This window comes from Trachurus trachurus (genome assembly GCF_905171665.1).
Source record: "Trachurus trachurus genome assembly, chromosome: 21".
Lineage (NCBI taxonomy): Eukaryota > Metazoa > Chordata > Actinopteri > Carangiformes > Carangidae > Trachurus > Trachurus trachurus.
The window spans coordinates 12,774,284-12,795,595 of NC_139899.1; the positions used below are offsets into that span (position 1 = coordinate 12,774,284).

The 21,312-nt window shown below is 43.0% G+C and overlaps 1 protein-coding gene across 1 annotated transcript in view; it reads left to right on the forward strand.

Moving 5' to 3' along the window:
* Positions 1-3,475: 3,475 nt before the first annotated feature.
* Positions 3,476-21,312, forward strand: part of map2 (microtubule-associated protein 2) — a gene marked incomplete at both ends in the record, with an annotated part of 40,637 nt that continues 22,800 nt past the window's right edge. Inside the window, 7 exons of the mRNA XM_083997233.1 lie at positions 3,476-3,686; positions 11,599-11,688; positions 12,503-12,577; positions 14,884-15,099; positions 16,631-16,924; positions 18,032-20,286; positions 20,569-21,280. Coding sequence (XP_083853359.1) covers positions 3,476-3,686; positions 11,599-11,688; positions 12,503-12,577; positions 14,884-15,099; positions 16,631-16,924; positions 18,032-20,286; positions 20,569-21,280 — 3,853 coding nt within the window. The remainder of the gene's footprint in view (positions 3,687-11,598; positions 11,689-12,502; positions 12,578-14,883; positions 15,100-16,630; positions 16,925-18,031; positions 20,287-20,568; positions 21,281-21,312) is intronic.

Below are 21,312 nucleotides of genomic sequence, written 5' to 3' on the forward strand. Positions count from 1 at the left end.
TGGACAGAGTGCCTGGAGGACACTATATTATCTGGACCATATACTGTACTGTCTCATCTTGACAAGATTGTTCCTTTGACTTCCCTCCACTGCTCCATCTGATTAACGCTCTACACTTTTCTTCTTGCCACTTACATGCTCATCATATTGGGAGTTCCACATCATAATCTTATACAGCAGGATATTGCTCCGACAAATAGAGCAGTCGTAATTAATGACATCCAAATAAGCAGAGATGAGACCCTGCACTGCATTGCAGCCCCAGTTTGTGTTTCATACTGATGATTCATGGAGTTTCACATGATAAAGTTTCCTAATGCCTCCCTAATCGCAAGACCCAGCAGGCCAATTTTTTATAATGGTTTCTAATAGTATTATTTTATTCTTTCATCCTCTGGCCCAGCAGGTGGTGCTGTTTCATTCACACATTTAGCACACCCCCTGCTCATAAACACGCAGACTACACACTAAAATGTTCAGCAGCATCACAGGCCTCCAGGAAGCCAGGGTACACTTCCTTTTCCTCCTATCCACTGACCCCCACCCACCCCCCCCTCACCCCTCCCACCCCCCTCCACTCGGAGCCTGGCCACCAGTCAGTATGATCTTGTTGGGTCTTGGATCTCAGCCACAAAGCTCAAAGTGACCTTCATCATCAGACAGACAGCACTGAGACATAACACCAGGGCAAGCGGGCCCCATGTCTGTATTTTATGACTTTTCATATTAGGAGTGCTCCTCATTGGGGGCTTGAAGGGACAGAAGCAGCAGATGAGACGATGACAGTGGAGGGACGATCCAAAATATACTGTTGTGCCATAGCTTTTGGACAGAGACAGAGAGAGAATTTGGTGAGGAGGATGTGCAGTGTTGTGTGATGTGGAGTCTCTGTAGAGGCTTCATTCACAATGATTTTCCCTTCAGAGCTGAGTCATGCAAAGCTCAATTGACTCCTTACTTTGATCCATTTAGGCTGCGAGGGCTTACAGCCGCCACAATTCTATGCACCACTATTCAGTTCTTTCTCTCTGTTTAATGCCATCCTGCTCCTCTGTGTTAAATCCTCGTGGTTTTCTGTTCCTTTAGTTTTCAACCGGCCACACATCATGTTAATTTGAGCCTTTCCACTGATATATGGACTAGATATATATTTGTTATATTGAATGGATTTTAAACCGGATGTTATTTGATATTATACTATGAATATAGTATAGGGATTATGGCAATAGGCGAATATGCCAAAATGTTGAACTATCGCTTTAAACTATGTCTGTTTTTAGCCAAGCTAGCAGCATGGCTCAGAGATGGTTATTCTGTCCTCCACTTTGGTCCTGACTAAACTCGTACAGAAATATTTGCACAGACATTAGAGAGAATTAATTAAGATGTACTTTTTGACTCTTCCTCTGCTCCCAAATTTGTGATTTTAAGTGAAATGTCTCACCTACTTTTGGATGTATTGTTGTGAAATTTGACATTTGACGCAGGTTAATGGGAGGCTTTTGGCAATGTGTTTTCATTGGTAGTTTATCAGTTCTTTTGTAAATACATTATATAACAGCCTGACACTAATTGCAATATTGAAAATCACTGTTTTGTTTTTTCTATTTCTTCTTTTCTGTTCCGTACTCTTTGTGTACGGACAGGGAGCAAATACCCTTGGATGTACTGTGAATGCAGTGACCAGTGCTCACTGTAGCGATACCTTGGTCTCAGGCTGCAGTTATTGACTCCTGTTTTCTCCAGCAGACTTCACTTTAATCTCTGGGTCTCTGTGGACTGCAGAGCTAAATGACAAATTGCTCCTTCACATATCCCCTTATGCACAACTACACAGGACGCTTGCCAAATGCTTGAAGTAGCAGCAGCTACAATCCTCCTGCTAAAATCAAGAAATCGCTTCAGAGTATTTCCCCTAGGTCGTGTTTGTCTGTGAGCTCACAGTTGTCTCACTCTCACACTTTTTCTGTCCTTTCATGCTGTTATTGTCTGACTGAAACTGCCTCGAAATGTATTACGTGTTGATATCAGTGTCATAATCTAGGAGGAAATTGGCGCAATTCACACTAACTCAATAACCTACAGAAGGGGAGGAGAGCGTGACTTAAAGACTGACTGACCATACACAACCTTGTGTATTGATCCTATGGCTACATCACACCCATTAATTTCCTTCCCCCACCTTCTGCGTGCATTCCTTGCCTCAGGCCGTCATGTGGGTTGATCAATATTTTACCCCTTTTGCTTCTGCTTGATCTCCTCTCTACATTGTTCTGATCAATCAGATCTACTCAACTCAGGATTCCATACATGTACTGTAACCCCCACAGTACCCCCTTCCCCATTTTAAAGGTATAATGTGTAGGAATTACCCCCATCTAGCGGTGCGGTTGCATATCGTAGCGTATTCTTGATGTTGCATTCACGTGAAATCAGGCAGACGTCAGACAGACAACAGACGCTGCATGTAACAGGATAAACAAGCGTCTATGTAAACAAGTGGTCCGCCAGCACAAGGCAAAACAATACAGGTGTGACAATATGTTGTCGTGGTGTTGTCGTATTGTTTACCTGACCCACGTTTTACCGACTTTCTCTCGTCAAGTAAAATGACATCCGGTTGGTTTGCCGTGGTTACCTACGGTCACGCTGCCACTGAACGTAAAAAATGGCGATGCAACATGGCAGCCAAGGTTCGATACGCCCCCCTTGTATATTTGTAACGACTTGTAACAACTCATTCTAAGGTACGAGAAAGCTTTCATTTGTATGCGGGTGTGATTCGACTTCAGTGAAATACGTATTTATGAAAGCAATATTTGATTTTTGCTAATAAAAAGCCAAATAAGTTACATACTGGGGCTTTAACTATTTGAAGTGTCACGTTGTTCTTCAGAATCAATTACGTGTCACAGTTCCACTATTTGTCTAATATTGAAACTTGGCACATTGATCAGAGGCCACCTTGTATCCCCACAACCCTGACTCACATAGTATATCGAATGTGTGCTCTGTTCATTTTCATCCAGTTGTCATTCTACCTGTGCTACTGGCCACTATATGAGTCACCACACACACATGCACAAATCAATGAGGTTTCATCCAGTGGTTGTCACCTGCCTGCCAACATCCAAGGGCAGTATTTCACACAACCACCTACACACACACTCACACAAGCACAGATGAGCTTTCAGAATTGTTGACAGTGAAGCTCGGTGGAGCGGTGACAGGGGTGATGGCTGACAAAAACAGATTTGTGAATGTGACTAATGCAGCGTGTCCTACAGTCTCCTCTGGTCTTCAGTGTTCATTCTTCTTCATGAAATGGTGCTAAGATTAGAGTTGGTGATTGTGCTGAGTGTTGACCAATTCTTGACCCCCCCCCCCTCCCCTCCCTCTGCTTCCTCCTGTCTTCCAGCCAGAAGGAGAGACCCCATCCCTTGCCCACTCTCCCCTGCTGCTAGCTAGCACCAGCATGGCAGACAGTCGAAAGCCAGAGGACGGTGCCCCCCAGTGGGACCCGTCAGGAGGGCAGGAGCCGACCGGCACCCACGGAGCCAACGGCTACTCTGCCTCAGCGTACAGGACTTGCCAGCCAGGTGGGGCCCACATGGCCACAGCCTCCTACTCTGCCAGGGAGAACGGCTTCAATGGGGAGCTTACTGGCGCTCATGCTATAACCGCAGGTAAGATGTCCTCATAAGTTGTCTGTTTTACCTACAATCAAAGGCTCATTTGGAATCCAGTTGCATTCATGGACTGCTTGTCATTAGGTCATTGGGTGAAACCACCCAACCAGGTAAAACATTCAAATCCTGAAGACAGTTTGTAGGCATTTGATAGTCAGAGTTTTGGTGAATGGAAAACATATTAATGGCTTTTTCCTTCAGTTTAAAAAGATGTAAAAACAGCAGACATTAATTATAGGATGTGTGATGTCAGAAGCAAACATCAAGGTGTATGCAGAGCAGGTCAGGCCTTATAGGTGCTGGAATAACAATGACGCAGCAAAGATGGTGCTCTCAAGGGGTTTGTCAATAAGTTATGTGATTGATGTCAAACATGATGTGTGCATGTGAGCGTGAGCGTGTGTGTGTGTGTGTGTGTGTGTGTGTGTGTGTGTGTACAGTTACTTTCTCTTGTGCGTGGGCTTGCAATACTCTCACTCGAATCACATACTGTTATTAGTGGTGCTGTAATTAACACATAAAACCTCTCTCGCTCCACCCTTTAGTCCCCCACCCCATCCACACTCACACACTGGAGACAAGAATGATAATGTACCAATGGCGTAACCATAGCAACAGCTCCCCTACAATTTACTTTGCCAGGGCTTTTGTTCTTTTTGCCTGTAGCTTTCCACAGGAAAGGCTCTCAAGCATGCGAAGGCAAAATCCCAATTAACCTCCCATCTGCATTATTAGGTCTAAACTGATATGAGTTTTATATTCTGACAACAGTATTTTTGAGTGTAGATACCCAATCCCAGTGGCCTCAACGTCCATCTTCAGTTGTTTAGTCAGAAAACAATAATGCAGATTATTGTGAGACAATTACAGTACAAACTTCTGTCAGGATTCAGGAATATTACACTCATGTCAGGATTGTTCATGGAACTGTTTATAAACTGAGATTAGAGAAAGAGTCAGATCCCTGTGTTATAATCAAACAGTATAATGACATTTTAACTCACAATAACATTCAAATAGATCTTTTTGTAATAAATAAGCTTTTATATTATTAAACAAACTGTAAGTGGTCTGTAGTAACTACTAAACCAAGCAGTGGCATCTCCTGACCCATTAAAAGTCTTCTCCCCAGAGCCTCTGGAACTGTAACAGTCCTGCTTCAAATGTGTCATCCATTCATAGCTCCACTATCACACAAAGATACAATATCCTTTAACAGTGGTTAATAATGACAAATTGTTGTATGAAAATGGACAAAAATCAATCAGTTTTAAAGATAAGTTGTGTCAAGAGAGACTCTTCCTCTTCTCCGGTCTTTATTGACGGTAATCTGTGATAATAATGATGATCAGTGTATCAATACGCGTCATATCATCAACATAAAAATGACACATTCTCCCAGCAGCTGTGAACCCAAAGCAGTGTTTGTCTGCAGACTCTCTTGTCAGCATACATTAGGATTGCTCTAGAGCTGGGCAGGGCGGGGAGTGGGGCGTGGGTAAGTGGGGCAGGATGGGTGACAGAAGGGCTGATGCTGGCACTCTCTTTCCCTGTGAAAAGCTCTTCAGACACAACAAGAACTATTGAAGCACGAAATTGCCCTCTTGACTTTCCTTTGAAACGAGGTTGAAAAAGTCAGTCAGCCATGCTGGAGCTGGTCAAGAAAAAGTGAGGAAATAAAAATCAGAGTGACCTAATAGAAACAGAAAGAAGGCGAAAGGTTTTTCAGTTTATGCGAGGGAGGAATTGGCTTACATAAATCTAGGAAGCCCTTGTGTTATATCAGGGGTATAGCCTTGACTGATGTTTCTGTCATTGAGCTGACGTAAGTTACTGGGCATAATGTCAAGAAGCCTTGACAAGATTTTCTGTTGTTAAAGTCCATCTCATCAGCTTAAATCAGTATGTTTGGCAGTGGCAGAGAGGATATTTGCCAAATGGGTCCATGGTTTGTGACAGGACACAAACAAAAATGTTTAAATCTAAAGTACATTATGTGGATGTTTGAATCTCAGCTGACTACGGGCGAGAGGCGGGGTACACCCTGGACAGGTCGGCAGTCTATCGCAGCGCAGGGCTAACGTATTTATTATATATACAGACAGACAACCATTCACACTCTCATTCACACCTATGGGCAATTTAGAGTCACCAATTAACCTATCCTGCATGTTTTTGGTCTATGGGAAGAAGCCAGAGTACCCGGAGAGAACCCACGCATGCACAGGGAGAACATGTAAACTCCACACAGAAGGACCCCAGCCGGCCAGCAGGTTCAAACCCAGAACCCTCTTGCTGTGAGGCGACAGTGCTAACCACTGCACCACCGTGCCTATCAAATAAAGGCATGAAAAAAATATATACTTTAAAAAGTGAAAATGTGGGCACATACTACGAAAAAATACTGAAATTTTAATTTAAGGGAACATTTAAGCCACAGAAAGGCAATATAATATATTTCACATTCAATTGTTTTGTGTAAAAAAAAAAAGACTAGTCCACTGTTGAGGAAATAGGGCCAAAGTCAATACATTCATATTCCTTTCCCCTCAGAAATACAGTGGCCTACTGTATATTACCCACAGTACAATTCAACAGTTTAGGAACGAGACGTAGTGGTTAGAGTAGCCTGGAGCTGCTAATCTTAACCTGAGATGAGGGGTGGGCGACAGATGTCTGATAAAATCACATCTTTCCAACTCCACAGATAAATGAAATTGCAGTAGACGTAAATGCAAATTACAGTATCACATCACAATATGGAGAAAAACAACAACTCTATTTGGTGAATAAAATTCAGACAAATGTTATGTGTATATTCTTTGTTGTGCATCTTTTTAAACATGGTCACCTATCAGGAGGTGACGACAAGAACGTAGCACAGGAAGTAGTATCCAGATGTTGTCGAGGACAAGAGAGGAGCTACTGCAGTCACAAATATCAATCATTAGATCAGTGAAAGCTTTGTACAGTGCACTCACTGTTATGGCAACTGTTATTATAACTAGATGTCAGGCACAGTGAATAACGTCTGTCACATTGGTGACTGTCACAGTGACGTGTGCCACTGCTGAAGAGTGAATTCATTTGAGGGTTGCAAAAAAAATAGGACATGGCATTGATCAGATTATGTGGTGTAACCATGATAGAATGAAACTCATTGCATTGTACTGTACAACAAGGACTGTAATTTCCACTACACAGGTCTTTTAACTAGAAAGATATCTATTATGATAAAGGCTACTTAATTTATGAATGGATGCAGCTCACTACTATAAAATAAAAGTAGCCTACCTGTCTTCATGTGCTGCTAACAAGCAACATCTTGCAGTCATGTGTGAAACGACACGATGACATGACAGCCCTTCATTTTTATGACAGTGCATCTTTTATCCTTTTTTTTTTTTTTAGAATAACTAGCTTGTTGTATATTAAAAAACAATCATTTTCCAGTTAGTCCATGTTTTCATTTCTTTGTTACATTTCCTTTGATTTATTTTATGTATCTGAAGAGATTTAAGTTTTACCGTAATGTCCAGCCATAGCTATCATTTTTCTTTACTGGAGACTGAAGATGCAAAGGCTCAGAGGCTGTAACAGCCATGGCATGTCCCTGGCATCTGAATTGCATATGGACCCAAGGCAGTGGCCCGCCGGCAGTCTGTTGCTATGGCAACCACTTGTTTTACACATTTTGGGTGCTGTGCGCGATCACTTCTGCTCTTTCCTTGCCCTCTCAGTCCCTGTGTGTGTGTGAGAGAGAGAGAGAGACAGAGACAGAGAGAGAGAGGGGGTACATGTGTGTGTTTGTGTTGCAGTCTGGCTGTGTGATGCGTTGACTCAGGGCTCCCAGTCGTAGTCTCTGCTCAGGGAGAGAGTGAATGTGCTCAGCTTCAGTCTTTCTAATCAGGTAAAAGATGTTTTTACTTCATTGGGAGAGAATGTGTGTGTGTGTGCGTGAGCGTGTGCATGCGGTGTGACTTTTTGGTTGCTGATGTTGATCTAAAGATGCGGTGCAGGCAGGCTGGATAGCAAAGCAGCTGTTTGTGCATGTGGTTTATTCTACTGTCAAAGCCAATTAAAGGCAGGCAGCTATGTCACTTGACATCACTCTGTCATATAACTGCTGAGCTGACCAGACCAGACCAGACTAGCTTCATCACTGCCAGCTAGGTATGGATGTGACAAGGTCGTTTCCACAGCACTGTGAATGTGCATGTCTTTGGATTGTTTTCTTTTTCTTTTCTTTTTTTGAAAAACAAACAATAATGTCTAAGTGCATCCAGTGAAATTACTTTATATTATTTGGAGGATTTTCAATGTATTTGTAACATTTCACTATTTTTGTTGAGGATAATCTTCAACTAATTTTTAACAATGTATACAGAACAAAATCAGCCAAACCAACTAATGCTTAGGGGAGGGTTCAGAGAAATTGTTGAACTGTTAAAGCTCAACTGATAATCTGTTACAATCACTTTGTAAACCTTCTGCAGGCAGTTAATCCTAATAAAGAGTAACCACACTTTGATTTATGCTTTTGAGTGTCACTTTAAACCTATGTCTGAGAAATATGTTGGGTTTTTTTTAAATGTCCAGAGCCATATGCTTGAGCACGTACGTAGTAAGCATTTTCTCTTTCTCTTTTGGAGGGGACATTCATTTAGCTGTCACTACATGCACTTTCAGTGGATTAGGGTTAGGTGATACCACCTCACCTGCAGCTGGTCAACACTCTCATGTGTTCAATTTTTTTTAAATATATGTATATTTTATTCCCTCTGCACCTTTAAATTGATGTTGATGGTGGAGTCCACACATACGAAATGGTGCAATTAAGACCCAGAGACTGTGGCAATACTGAGGCAAGATGCAATATAAGTGCAATAATTATTTATTACTCTGTATGAACCGTGAACTTAGTCGTACTGTCTGTAAGTGATCCCTGCTGGTTTTGTGTGTGTGTGTGTGTGTGAGTATGTGTAATGGTGTATGGTTTTAAAATTGTCTTGCAGGATGTACAGCATTGATTGTCCAAGACAAATTTCCCTCCGGGGACATTAAAGTTTATTTTGATTGATTATTTTGATTTTGATTTGATTTGATTGATTCTTTCCAACTTAACACAATTAACCAGCACTTCCACTGTTCTGTGCTCGTGTTGAGTGTACATTCCTTATGTATTTACTTCTCTCTTTCAGAGACTAAGAAGAGACAGCTAATGTTCCTTCTTCACACACACACGTGTTGTCTCACTATGAAACCATTCACACAGGCTTGTGCTTTTTCCCCAGGTCTCAGTTCTAGGGGCTGTTTGTAGTCATGGTACATACACCCAATGACAGACACGTTTCAGCGCTATTTTCCAGCACTAGGAGAGAGAACTTTGTCTGGAAGCAATCAATAAGTGGTACACGTTTATTGCACTTTGCTATGGAGAAATGGGAAATGGCTGCTTTGAGTTGGTGAGTGGGATGTGTTAAGTGTTCCCGGAAGAAGTGTGTGTGTACATGCGTAATCGTACGTGTGTGTATGCCTGCCAGCTTGTTTGTGTTGATGTGTGGGTGATGCTGGATAGAAAAAGGTCCTAAAACGGCAGCAGTATAAGCATCACACTGCCACCCAATCCCACATAACCACTGTTACTATGCAAATGAAGGCAGGTTTGATTGGAACTGCACAGCGCTCCTTCGCATGACAGACTATATTTAAACTGATTCTTACGTGCATAAAGGCAGACAGATGTGAGCTTAAATGAAGAGGACGGTTAAAATTTTTGATGTTTTGCTCTCAGATTGGAAGAAAGTTGATCTCCTATTCCTATATTAAACATGCGTAGATCACAGTGTCACTTCTTTCAGTAAATTTCATCTACTGTTTGCTGTTCATGAGTTTTTAGATTAAACCTTTTCCCTCAGTGGATGTGGACACTACCGTCATAAAAAAAAGGTTCAGTGCAATTTTACTTCAAATTTCTTGCAAAGGACTGGATTTAGCGTTGAATTTTATTTATCTGCAAGTGGTACAGTACCTGCCTTTCAGTGTCATCTTCAGAAATGGTAGACCCTTCACCTTGAGTAGATAAAAGAGGATAAAGGGTATTGTAATCTATACTTCATAGTCCACCGCGATCATTCAAACAGCTGAAAATATTCAGCAGAATCAAAGAGCTCACCTTATCTCACACTAAATCTGTTGCCACCCAGGTCGACTGGCACAGTTGTGCTAGAATCCAATTACATAAATATGATAATATGATTTTGCAATGAAATATGGACAATCAAACCAAAATGATTGTTTTCTTATGTGCATGCACTGTTTCCAAGCATCACAGCAAATTATCAAAGTAGGACTAATGATGTGGTCCAGTCCTTCACAAAATCTATTGAACGGTCTACAGTACATAATTAAAATGTAATAAGAAAGCTATACATCTAATCATCCGGTGGTGTAGTACCGGTAGTTAACGCAATAAAATGTGTAGCATACATGTGGCTTTCACGAATTTAGATGATACTTTGCTTGTGGTACTCTCTCTGGTTCTCTCGCCACTAAACAGAAGCAAAATGTTAATATTCATTATGGAATTATATTCAACTGAGATGTGATGGTGTGATGTCAGTGATTAAAAAACATGACACATCATAACTTTTCAGGTAAACTGCATTGAAATGTTGCAGACTGGGAATTGCAGCCTATACCTTAGGTCTGGGATAAGTATCTTTGTTTTTGTTTTTTTTACCTTACACTGTACACTCTTGCCCGGTCCAGGTTCTAATTTTAGTTTGTATTTTTTGTGAATGCTGGGTTTCCATGGTGACACTCGCAGCCTTCACCAGCAGATCGAGCACCCCTACAGTTAAGGAAACTCTTACAGCTCTCTCATATTGGCTCTCATCTCAGGCTTTGAGTGACATGAGTGTTAATATCGCCACTGACTGAGCATCACCTACAGTAGCTTCACCTTGCCTCACATTGTCATACTGATATTTTACAAACTTAACTTAGGAACGATTGTCCTAATATTCTTTTTTTTTTTTTTTTTTTAAGTATATTTTTTAGGGCTTTTTTGCCTTTAATTGACAGGAGAGTCAAGATAGAGAGAGGAAATGGGAGGGAATGACATGCAGGATAGGGCTGCTCGGCACGAGATTCGAACCAGGGTCGCCTGCAGTGAGGACTGGAGATTTATTGCGTCTTTCTTGAGCCAGACTTGGTATTTAATACAAATAAATGCCATGATACTTCTCTTCGGTCTCAGAGAAGCTCTGGCAACCTGTCCAGCTTCTCAGATAACAGGACTTCACCTGGACTGAAGGTGATGTTGGGCAGTGGAAGGAGTTTTAGCTCTAGGGGGTACAGTACGTTACTGCGCCCCCCCCCCCGTAAAGGAGCTCAACTATTTCTTGGTTCTCAAAAAAAAGAGCAGGAGATTGACCAGATGGATCAAGGCAGCATTAGCAGTAAAGTTGGCATTGTTCACGAGAGAGCCGAGCTGTGAGTAAAGCTATCGACTTGGCAGTTGATCTACGTTCTGATCATCAACAATGGTCACGAGTTATGGCGAGTGACTGAAAGAACGAGGCCGTGGATACCGGCGACGTAGGCACATTCCCCTGCAGGTTGACTGGGCTCAAGCGTAGTAGAGATAGGGTGAATGACTTGGATATCTGGAGGGAGCCAGAGTAGAACTGCTGCTCCTTAATGTCAGTCATCAGATTAGGACGCCTCCTGGTGCTCCCCAGTGGAGGTTTTCATGGCTCATCTCACTGATAGGAGACCAGGGAGCAGCAGGCCCACGACAATACAGAGGGGTTGAGCACTAACAGTATATCCAGCTTAGGTCACTTTATAAGATCCTTAAGGTTTATTATATGATTGACTGTGTGTGTGTTTGTGCTTGTACTAGAACAAGTGTCAGCACGGATTGTGCAAGAAGTAACGGCAGAGGCAGTGGCAGTGCTGAAGGGAGAACAGGAGACTCAAAGGTTGCCATCAGGTAAACCATACACATACGCACACACACACGGTCATACATCATTCTCTCTTCCATTCAGCGGTCACAGTAGGATGGAGCCAGTCCCAGCTCGGCATTAGGCTGTGTAAATCCTATAGAGGTCTCCAGCTCTGCATTTATCACTACACTGTGGAAGCAGGGCACCTAATTCGTTCTTTATAAATGTTAATATTGAGTTTTTGTTTATCTTGAGAAGAGCGTATTTTACAAGTAAACAGCATACGCCAAGCTCTTCGCCGCAGAGACTGGAGAGAGAAAAGAAAAATCCCCATGTGAACCTAGACCTACAACTGTGCAGAGTGATGCAGCAGTGTGGTCAGGTGAGCAGCGTATAGCAGCAGTTGTCTGCCTGATGCCTGAGCGAACTACAGTTGTAGGCTTTGCTGCATTCGCTTACCTCACTGAAACAGGAATAAGCATGTTTTGATAGTGTTGTAACAAGTGACTATGAGATACCGTAGACACAGATTTATTAAAACAAGCAAATTAAGCCTCTGTCTAGAGACATTTTTATGGCTCTGAATTGTGATAAATTGTTTCAATTAATGTCACTTGCAGCCCACTGCTGATCTCAGCTTGGAGCTAGTTGCTCAAGCTGGTACTTGCATGACAAAATTGAATCACCAACCAAACTGTCAGAAGTTTAGTTGCATTGTGGGTAATGTATGTGCAACATTTTGAGAAAGAGAGGAAGAGTACATGAAGTACCCCCGGCTGCAGGTGCTCGAAGCCCTTTACATTATTGAAGTTACATGACTATACCTTTTACTCCTCTTTCCTTTCCCTCCACTTGCAGTTGAAGACACCACCAATCTGCCTCCCTCTCCTCCCCCCTCACCTGCTGCAGAGCACTTTGGTCCTCTGGAACAAGGTAGGGCCACTGTGTTTATGAGAGTATTGTGTCAAATGGAGAGGAGTGTGGTTTCCTTCTCTCCCATGACGGTAGCTGTAGAGGTTTGTGGTCGCCAGCACATTGATGTGTGTCGGCTCTCAGGGTGCTGCCACCTCAGCCCGCCCTGTCTCAGGACATACCCAACGTCTAGGGAGCAAAAACTACACATTGATACCTTCTACATATCAGATTTGCTAAAAGCAGGAACATGTTTTCCATTTTTCAGACATCCATTTCTTCTGAAATCCTGCTTCCTCCTCCTCATTGTACATCTGGTACAGATACAACTTGTATCTTCATTGTCATCACCATTTTTCTCTTAATGACAGAAAGCCTCACATGCATGACCACCTCGTTACATTGAGTGCACTCCTCTTTTTTTCATCCTCTCCTTTCATCCCCCACTCTGACCTCCACACCTCGCTGTCTTTCCACACACTAATATGACAGCCAATTTAGGTAATCCTTCAACTTCTTGTTGTTTGTCTTTTTCAGTTGGTTAATGTCTTATGTTTTGTCAGTCTAAACATAGTGTTGTGTTTTTTCGTCAGTCTTTTTGTATGTGTTTTTTTGGGGGGGGTGTGACTACAGATCAGAGCAGTTTAAGCACCCTCCAGCTGAAGCTACCCATCTTTTATGGCTAAGACTGAGGTCTAATGACAAAAATAAAAAACAAAAAGTAAATGAACTAGTATGATAAATCCATAGGACTATGTAGAAATGTAATCAAGGTTTACTGAATCATCCTAGTGAGCTAGCCTGAATTGGTGTACTAGCTCGGAGGTAAACGGTTTGGGTAGCCTTTTGGTGTTACAAGGTTTAGAAAGCTTGGTTCATAAATGGATTAAAGTAGCTCATTTACCTATATCCTTAACAGAAATTGTTCCGTCTTTCTTTATATATCACTTCCAAATTTTATTTTGGACTATGCAGTAATTCTTGTGCAGCTGCTTGCAAGAAATAGTTGTAGCTACAACTAAAATTCCTGTCTGCTTTATGCTTTGCCTTTCTGTATACGTCAAATGTAATGAGGAGTGTCTGTAGGGTGGGCCAGCCATGCACCAGATATAGACGGTCTCTTTTGCCGCTTGTACAGTTCAGATCGTAGAGGTTAGTACCTGGCTACATACTCAGGTGACTGTGTTCTTGTTCAGATTGAGCGTTAGAAGTTCAGTTATCGCTGTGTCATTAAATGTGCAGATATGATACAACAAGTAGGTGCTGAAGGGCTTGGTCACCTCAGGGTCAGGTGGTGGACTTTTGAATATACAGTATTGTAACCTTTTTAGCTATGCAGAGGTTTTTCAGAAGGTGTCTGAAGAGCCGTGTAGAGGTTTGGCAAAACATGTGCCACTGATTTTGTTCATACTGGAACTAGGAACTAATGCTATTTTAATATCAAAGCTGTTAGGTAGTCTTTCCTTACTTTTTCATTGTAAGTCTTGTATTAATATTTGATCATTCATTTGTGAAGCATTTTGTGTTGATATCTCCACCAGACAGATTCTGCTGGTGTCAGAGTATGGCTGGCCCCGTGAACTTTTGAGTTGCATGTCATTGTCTCCTTGTCAGTGTCCTGTGTGTGTTACGTTTCTCTTGCTCTCAATCAAATCTCGTCCTCTTCTTGCATCCCCCTCTCTGGCGACTCTCTGTTTTTGTTGCATATGTTAAATTTGCCTCTTTTTTTTTTCGTTCTCTCCTTGAGCTTTATCTCCCCTTTCACTGCAAAAAATGTCCATCTTTAAATGTTACTTATTGCTTTATTAGGGAAATAATCTAAATATAAAAACAATATAAATATTTTTTTTATATTAAAAATTGGAGGATCACTCCTGTCTCAAGATGAACTATTGATTAAATATTATAAATAAAAAGATACAGATTAGATATGGAATATAAATCATTTCAATAGAACCACACAAATATCTTGCTTCCATTCCACAGAATTTCTCTTTCTTTCTCAGTGGATGCAAAAAAGAAACCCTTTATGCACAAACTGAATGAGTATGTTGTAACAAAGCTATTGTGACTATTACTACTCAAAAATTAAAATAAAACTCAAAAAGTATGCAAACGTGTCAGCTTTAAAGGCATTCAGTGAATATTTTCAAAGAATCAATCACTTTTGGAGTGGACATTCTTTGGTGTGTCCTCCATTTTTGTTTTTCTTTTCTTCTTTGTTTTCCATTGTGTTTTTCCTCCTCTTCACTCTCTCTCTCTCTCTCTTCAGTCTGTGTGTCCAGATTTCCCTGCAGTTCTTCTCCTTGTGTCTGTCTTGTTTGTAGATGTAGGGGATGAGGAGGAGGCGGGCCCTCTGCGCCGCTTCCAAAATTCTCGGGAGAGGTGCAAGTTCCTCGCCCCCTCCATCTCAGTTTCCGTGCCCGAGGACGACCCCTACCACTCCGACGAGGAGTACTATGAGCACCCATTGTTCAGCCCAGAGTGGACGCACTCGGGCTCTCGCCCCACAGGGCAGGCCGTGGCCTTTAGACAGATTGAAGGTGAACCACGCATGGTTCCTCTTTGCCATCCCCCCCCCCTCCATCCATGCTCTCTTTCTTTCTCTCCTTTCTCCTTTTAACACCAATTCCCTCTTCTGTGATTTTGACCTCCTCCTTCCATACCTCCCTCCCTCCGTCCTTCCGTCTATCCGTCCGTCAGTTCGTCTCTTCGTCTTTTCGTCCGTCTGTGTGTGTGTTTGTGCGTCCTTGTGATGTTTGTTCACTCAAAATCTGAGCAATTTCATATTTGTTTAACAGTCATATTTCTTTTCTTTTTTTTTTCATTTGTTTATTCACTCAAAGCTGTTGCTACCTGTGGTTGCCATGTCATAAAGTCCGACACATAGCAGGGATGTCTCTAAAGCAGGACAATGTTTTATTGTGATTCAGTCAGTGGACACAGGACACTACAGTTCTCATCAGTAAGACCCCAGGCTTGACTTTTAAAAATTCAAATGATTTAAAGCCCAAAAGGGTTTTATAAATACCTCAGAGACATTCTGCATGCCTGATAACCTCTGCACTCAAATTTCTATTGACGAATCATCTCCCAGAATTGTGCTTTGGTTCATTCCTCAAGACTACTCCTCATCTCTTTAATAATGCTGCACCATGTCAGAGCCTCTATACTCATCCCTAGTTACTCACATTACTCGCACACTATGGCAACAACCAAGACTTTCAGCTCCACACACTCACCAGCACCTAGATCCACATACAACACTAAACTATTAATGTACATTAGTATACATTACTATATTACTGTAGTTATTACGCTAGTTTTTTGGGGGGGTTTTATGGTCTCCGAAAAAAAAAAACAAGATACAGGATACTTCTTTTTATAAGTGTTTACCCAATTACATCAACAGAACCAAGGAACTAGATGTGTTCCACTAGGCTGACACAAGTAACCAACATGGCCTTCTCTTAGGTCTCTGTTGCCTCAGTAACAATCAGTAACACTGCCCTCTCCCACTGAATACACTGATAGACCTCAACTCCTGCAATACCTTTGTCTCTAGCAACTGGATGAGACACAGAATGTAAAAAAAAAACAGTATCGAAATGAGTGTACAGTACATGTATATGCCAGTCCTTTTATCAATCTATGTATTCATTCATTAACCATGTGGCAAAGAAGATATTTGTAAAGCCAATGTCATTGACCAGGTTGCAGCCATGAAGTGTGGAAGAGAATGAGAGAAATGAAAACTGTTTTTTTTAAAACAGATTATTGATTATACAGTAAATACAGATAAGAGAAATAATATTGCCTTGAAGCTATATATTGTTATAGATTCCTTACACACTCTGTACACTAAGCACCCAAGGTAGAAAAAAAACATTAACTGTAGTGCACCAGCATTCTGTACTTTATGTGTAATGTACCTTTATGTGTGAGCAGACTAGCACTTTAGGTCATCTATTCCCAAAGCTGAAAGTGTCCCATCATAAGTTGTGTTCTCACATAACCCAAGTCTGTGTTGCCTGTAGTCTTAATGTTTCCCCCTCTCACCTTGTTTTTGAGAAGAAGAGACCATGGAGGCTCTTACAGCTGAATACGAGGAGGAGGTGGAAGAGGAGGAGGAGGAGGAGGAGGAGAGTGCAGAGGCAGCAGAGTCCGAGGCAGCTCTTGATGAGCAGCAATGGAGTGGGGAAGAGCCTGAGCTGGACAGCCCCCAGGCAGACTCCTTAGAGCAGGCAGAGGCCATAGACGAGGCTCAGGACCTAGACCTGGAGCAGGTCGAAGCAGTTAGTGCTGCTGCAGAAAGCGCTATGGACAGAGAGGAGGAGGAAGCAGAGGGTGAGGAAAGCCCTGAGACAGGTGTGTCCTGCCCTCTGCTCTCCCTGCCTGCATGTTACCGCATTGCCCACTGTATAAAAACACCAGTGTCAAAGGGAACCCATAAGCATTATAACATAAACATTGTAATTCAGGTGGAATGGCAAATAGCTCTGCGCTCTGCTGCGGCTGCAAGGCAACACAGGCTTGTTGGTGAAAAGAGTCACATTTATTTAACCTAACCTGATTTGATCGTGTGTTATATTTGCGCTTGCATTTTTATTTTTCTCGCTGTGGTCGTTGGGGCCGGGCATTTCGTATTGGTATGATAAACTTTTGCTGAACGTGGTAGTGCTTTTTGTTACCGCTACAAGCTTACAGGTTCCTCATTATATCTACATATGGCTTGGTGCTGGTATGCTGGTGCTATGCACTTTACCAAGAATCATTATTATTACTATCATTATATTGTGTACGTGTTTTGCAGGGGATTTTGTGTTGGCTGTCTCATGTTCAGTGTGTTGCAGTTAGAATTAGATCCATTTCTCACTGAATGCGTTATTTTATCAGCAAAATTCAAAGTCATTATCGCCTTTTGTTTGTTTTGTCACTGTCAGTTGGTGACAGCATGCAGCATTTCTCTGTCATCACCAGCAGCGCTCTACTAAAATTCCTTTTATGATGCAGTGACATTTGAACGTCACTATTAGACCTTAAATTAATTTGATTTTAACAAAACACTCACAAATCAACTGAAAAAGATCTCAAAACATTTCATTACACTTAGGAAAAATGACAGAAATGCTAGTTCTCTTTGTATCTGATGTTTTGAAGAGTTGCATGGATATCCATCATCCCATCTGTTATTGCTTGTTTCCCATAAATCAGCATCACAGTTTCCTCATGCCGGTTCCGTCACATACCATGCCATATTCTCATCCATCTGTGACTTGGTGGACCCCATAATCCCGCCGTACTTCTTCAGTGATGGCCGTATCATTGTGCTGTAAGTTTCTGAGGACAGCTTTGCCTGTTTCTGTAATAACGGCTTTCCAGGTCCTTGCCTCAATATTATATCCCACTCGCAGCATGCCCAAGCAATGCTTTTCTATGTTGATCAAAACAGCAAACTTACAGATGTCCTTTCAGCTTTGAAGATGGACTCAGACAAGCAGGAGAGTGGGTCCATGAGTCCAGACAGCATTGGATCAGAGAAACGCCCAGAGGAGTTTTTTGAGCCCCAGGTCCAAGGGTTCTTTGCTGGTGAACGGGTTGTACCAGAGAGCCCCACCATGGATATGCCGTCCTTTGTACCTCAGAATGTTCAAAACCAAGCCAAAGAATCAGCCAAACCACTCATGCTACAGCCTACGTATGGTGAACCCATCACAGTGTCAGAGAAGCAGCCATCAGTGGAGGTGGTTGAGTTGAGCAGCATTGGTGCAACTTCTGACTTCTCTTCAGTTGGAGTCAAAGTTCAAGGAGGAGACTCAGCAACAGAGGCAAGAGACAGATCTGGCATGTCGGCATATTTTGAAACATCGACTATAGAGGCTGATGAGAGTAAGGGCGAGGGTTATTACGAACTCAGCAGAGCTGGTGAAGAGAAGAGTACAACTGATTCCAGCTCTCAGGAGATCAGTTACAGCATGCTAGCCGAGGCCCAGGATAAAAAGGAAACCAAAAAAAGTACAGCGGGTGACACAGCAGTGTTCACACCCCCTGACAGGAGTAATGAATGTCGGCTTTCCCCAGGTAAACTGGCCTTAGAGCAGAGGAGTTACTCACTTAACATTACCATTGGAGCATTGGATCAGAGTGGCCAAGGCAGACCTAGGAACTTCTCCCCACTGGCCACAGATATCATGTCATACACCAGTGGAAGCCTAGATGAGTCAGCAGACTACCTCCCAGTCACTACACCCTCTGTGGATAAGCCTCCAGCCTTCCCTCCGCTCATCCTGGAAACTGCAGCCTCCATAACTTCAGATTCCTCATCCCCTCCAAGGACCGCTGAGTTAGTTTCAAAACCCGGTGCTGAACCAGAGTCTCCAGAATCACCACAGCCCTCTAAGAACAACTATAAAAATGGTACAGTGATGACACAAGACTTGCCTGAGATGCTGGACCTTGCCGGTACCCGTTCCAGACTCGCATCAGAAAACACTGACCCGGAAATTACCCGCAGAAAGTCGATCCAAGCTGATGTCCCTGCCTTCGCTGATGACCCACTGGCCAGTCTAGTTTCAGGAGAACAGAGTCCTGGGGCTAGGAAAAGTGACAGCCAGTTAGAGGAAATGGGCTATTGTGTGTTCAGTGAATATTCAGGGCCCATGCCATCTCCTGCAGATGTGTTTAGCCCAACAAATGCTTCTGCACAGGCCTTCACCCACTCTGTTCTGGAGGAGAAAGTGGCAGAGCAGGCAAGAAAATTAGCTGTCAGGGACACATCTATGGAGGATAAGAACCAGTCAGGAGTGGCTGACGCCACTGAAGAAACAGACCAGAAGCAGGCAGAGAGAAAAGGCTCTGTTGAAGAAAAAGGCAAAGAGATTGCAGATGGTCAGCCGTTTAAACCTCCACCTTTCCAGCAAGCCGAGTCTTTCGTTACACCAACTGTCACAGTGACTCTAGAAGAAGGAGGAAGGTCAGCGAGTGAGACTGAACGACAAGCCAGTGGAGAAGGCTCAGCATCCGAGACCGAGATTGCTGATTATGAGAGGCAGATCCGCAAATTAGAGATGGAGGACAGGCCTCTCAGTGTAGAAGAGGAACGAGAACTTCAGGAGCTACGAGAGAAGGTGAAGCTGGTCCACCAGGAGGCCTACGAGGAAGTGGATGCTGAAGATGTGTACCAGCTGACTGGTGTGGCCAAGGATCGAATTGCTAGGCCTGTCAAAACTTCACCTGCTTCCTCTGTGGACAGCAACATCGACGATGACAAGCTGCTCTCCCCCGTGCTCTCACCCTCCAAGCTGAAACAAAGAGAGGTTTATGGCTCCCCCAAAAGAACACCTTCACCTGTGTTAGGAATAAACAAAGAGGAAAAAGTGAGAGAGGAGTTAGAGAGAAAAGTAAAAGAAGAGCAAGAGAGAGAAGCAGCTGAGAAAAAGCAAAAAGAGGAGGCAGAGAATAAAGTCAGGGAAGAGGCAGAAAAGAAAGAGAAAGAAGAGAGGGAAAGGAAAGAGAAAGAAGAGGCAGAGAGGATACTGAGGGAAGAGAAAGAACGTAAGGAAAAGGAACAGAAGGAGCAGGAAATGAAAGAGAAATTAGAAAAAGAGAAGAAAGAGAAAGAAGAAATCGAGAGAAAAGAAAAGGAAGAGAGAGAAAAGAAAGAAAAAGAAGAGAGGGAAAAGAAGGAGCATGAGGAGAGAGAGAAACTGGAAAGAGAGGAAAAAGAAAGAATAGCGAAAGAATTGAGGGAGAAGGAAGAGAGAGAGCTAAAAGAGAAGGAAGAAAAGGAAAAGAAAGAGAGGGAACTTAAAGAGAAGGAAGAGAAAGAAAAGCTAGAGAGGGAACTAAAAGAGAAGGAAGAAAAAGAAAAGAAAGAGAAGGAAGAAAAAGAAAAGCTTGAGAGGGAACTAAAAGAGAAGGAAGAGAAAGAAAAGCTAGAGAGGGAACTAAAAGAGAAGGAAGAAAAAGAAAAGCTTGAGAGGGAACTAAAAGAGAGAGAAGAGAAAGAAAAGAAAGAGAAGGAACTAAAAGAGAGGGAGGAGAAAGAAAAGAAGGAGAAAGAACAAAAAGAGAAGGAAGAGAAAGAGAAACTCGAGAGGGAACAAAAAGAGAAGGAAGACAAAGAAAAGAAAGAGAGGGAGGAGAGAGAAAAAATGGCTGAGATGGAGAAAAAGGTTGCAGACCAGCCTGAGGAGAAAGAACAGCAACCAGCGGCCGCGACTCCTGCTCAGAAAGAAGCTGAAAAAGCCGTGGCGGCAGAGCAGAAGGAAGAGGGAGGTGTGGAAGACGAAGAGAAAGCCGGAGCAGGAGCTGGGGCGGCCGGAGCGAAGGAGATCCCAGAGACTCGCGCTGCCATCGAGTCAGTGGTGACGGTGGAGGACGACTTCATCACCGTGGTCCAGACCATCGATGAGGCGGAGGAGCCGGGACACAGCGTTCGCTTCTCGGCTCCACCCGAGGCCCAAGCCGTCTGTGTCGCTGGCCAGAAGGAGGAAGGGGATGAGGAAGAGGAGGAGGAGGAGGAGGAGGAGTCCGTGGAGTTAGCCCAGGAGGCGGACATGGAGGCTGCCAGTCTAGAGGAGGTGGGTGAAGTTCCTGAGACCCCTTCGTCCCCCCAGAAGGACGCCCAAACAGGTGAAACAGAAGAGCCGACAGAAAGCTACGATAGAGATGAGACTACGATGGACGACTCCATCCTGGACAGCTCCTGGGTTGACACACAAGGTGAGCTCTCTTAGTGGTTTACACATTTTTTC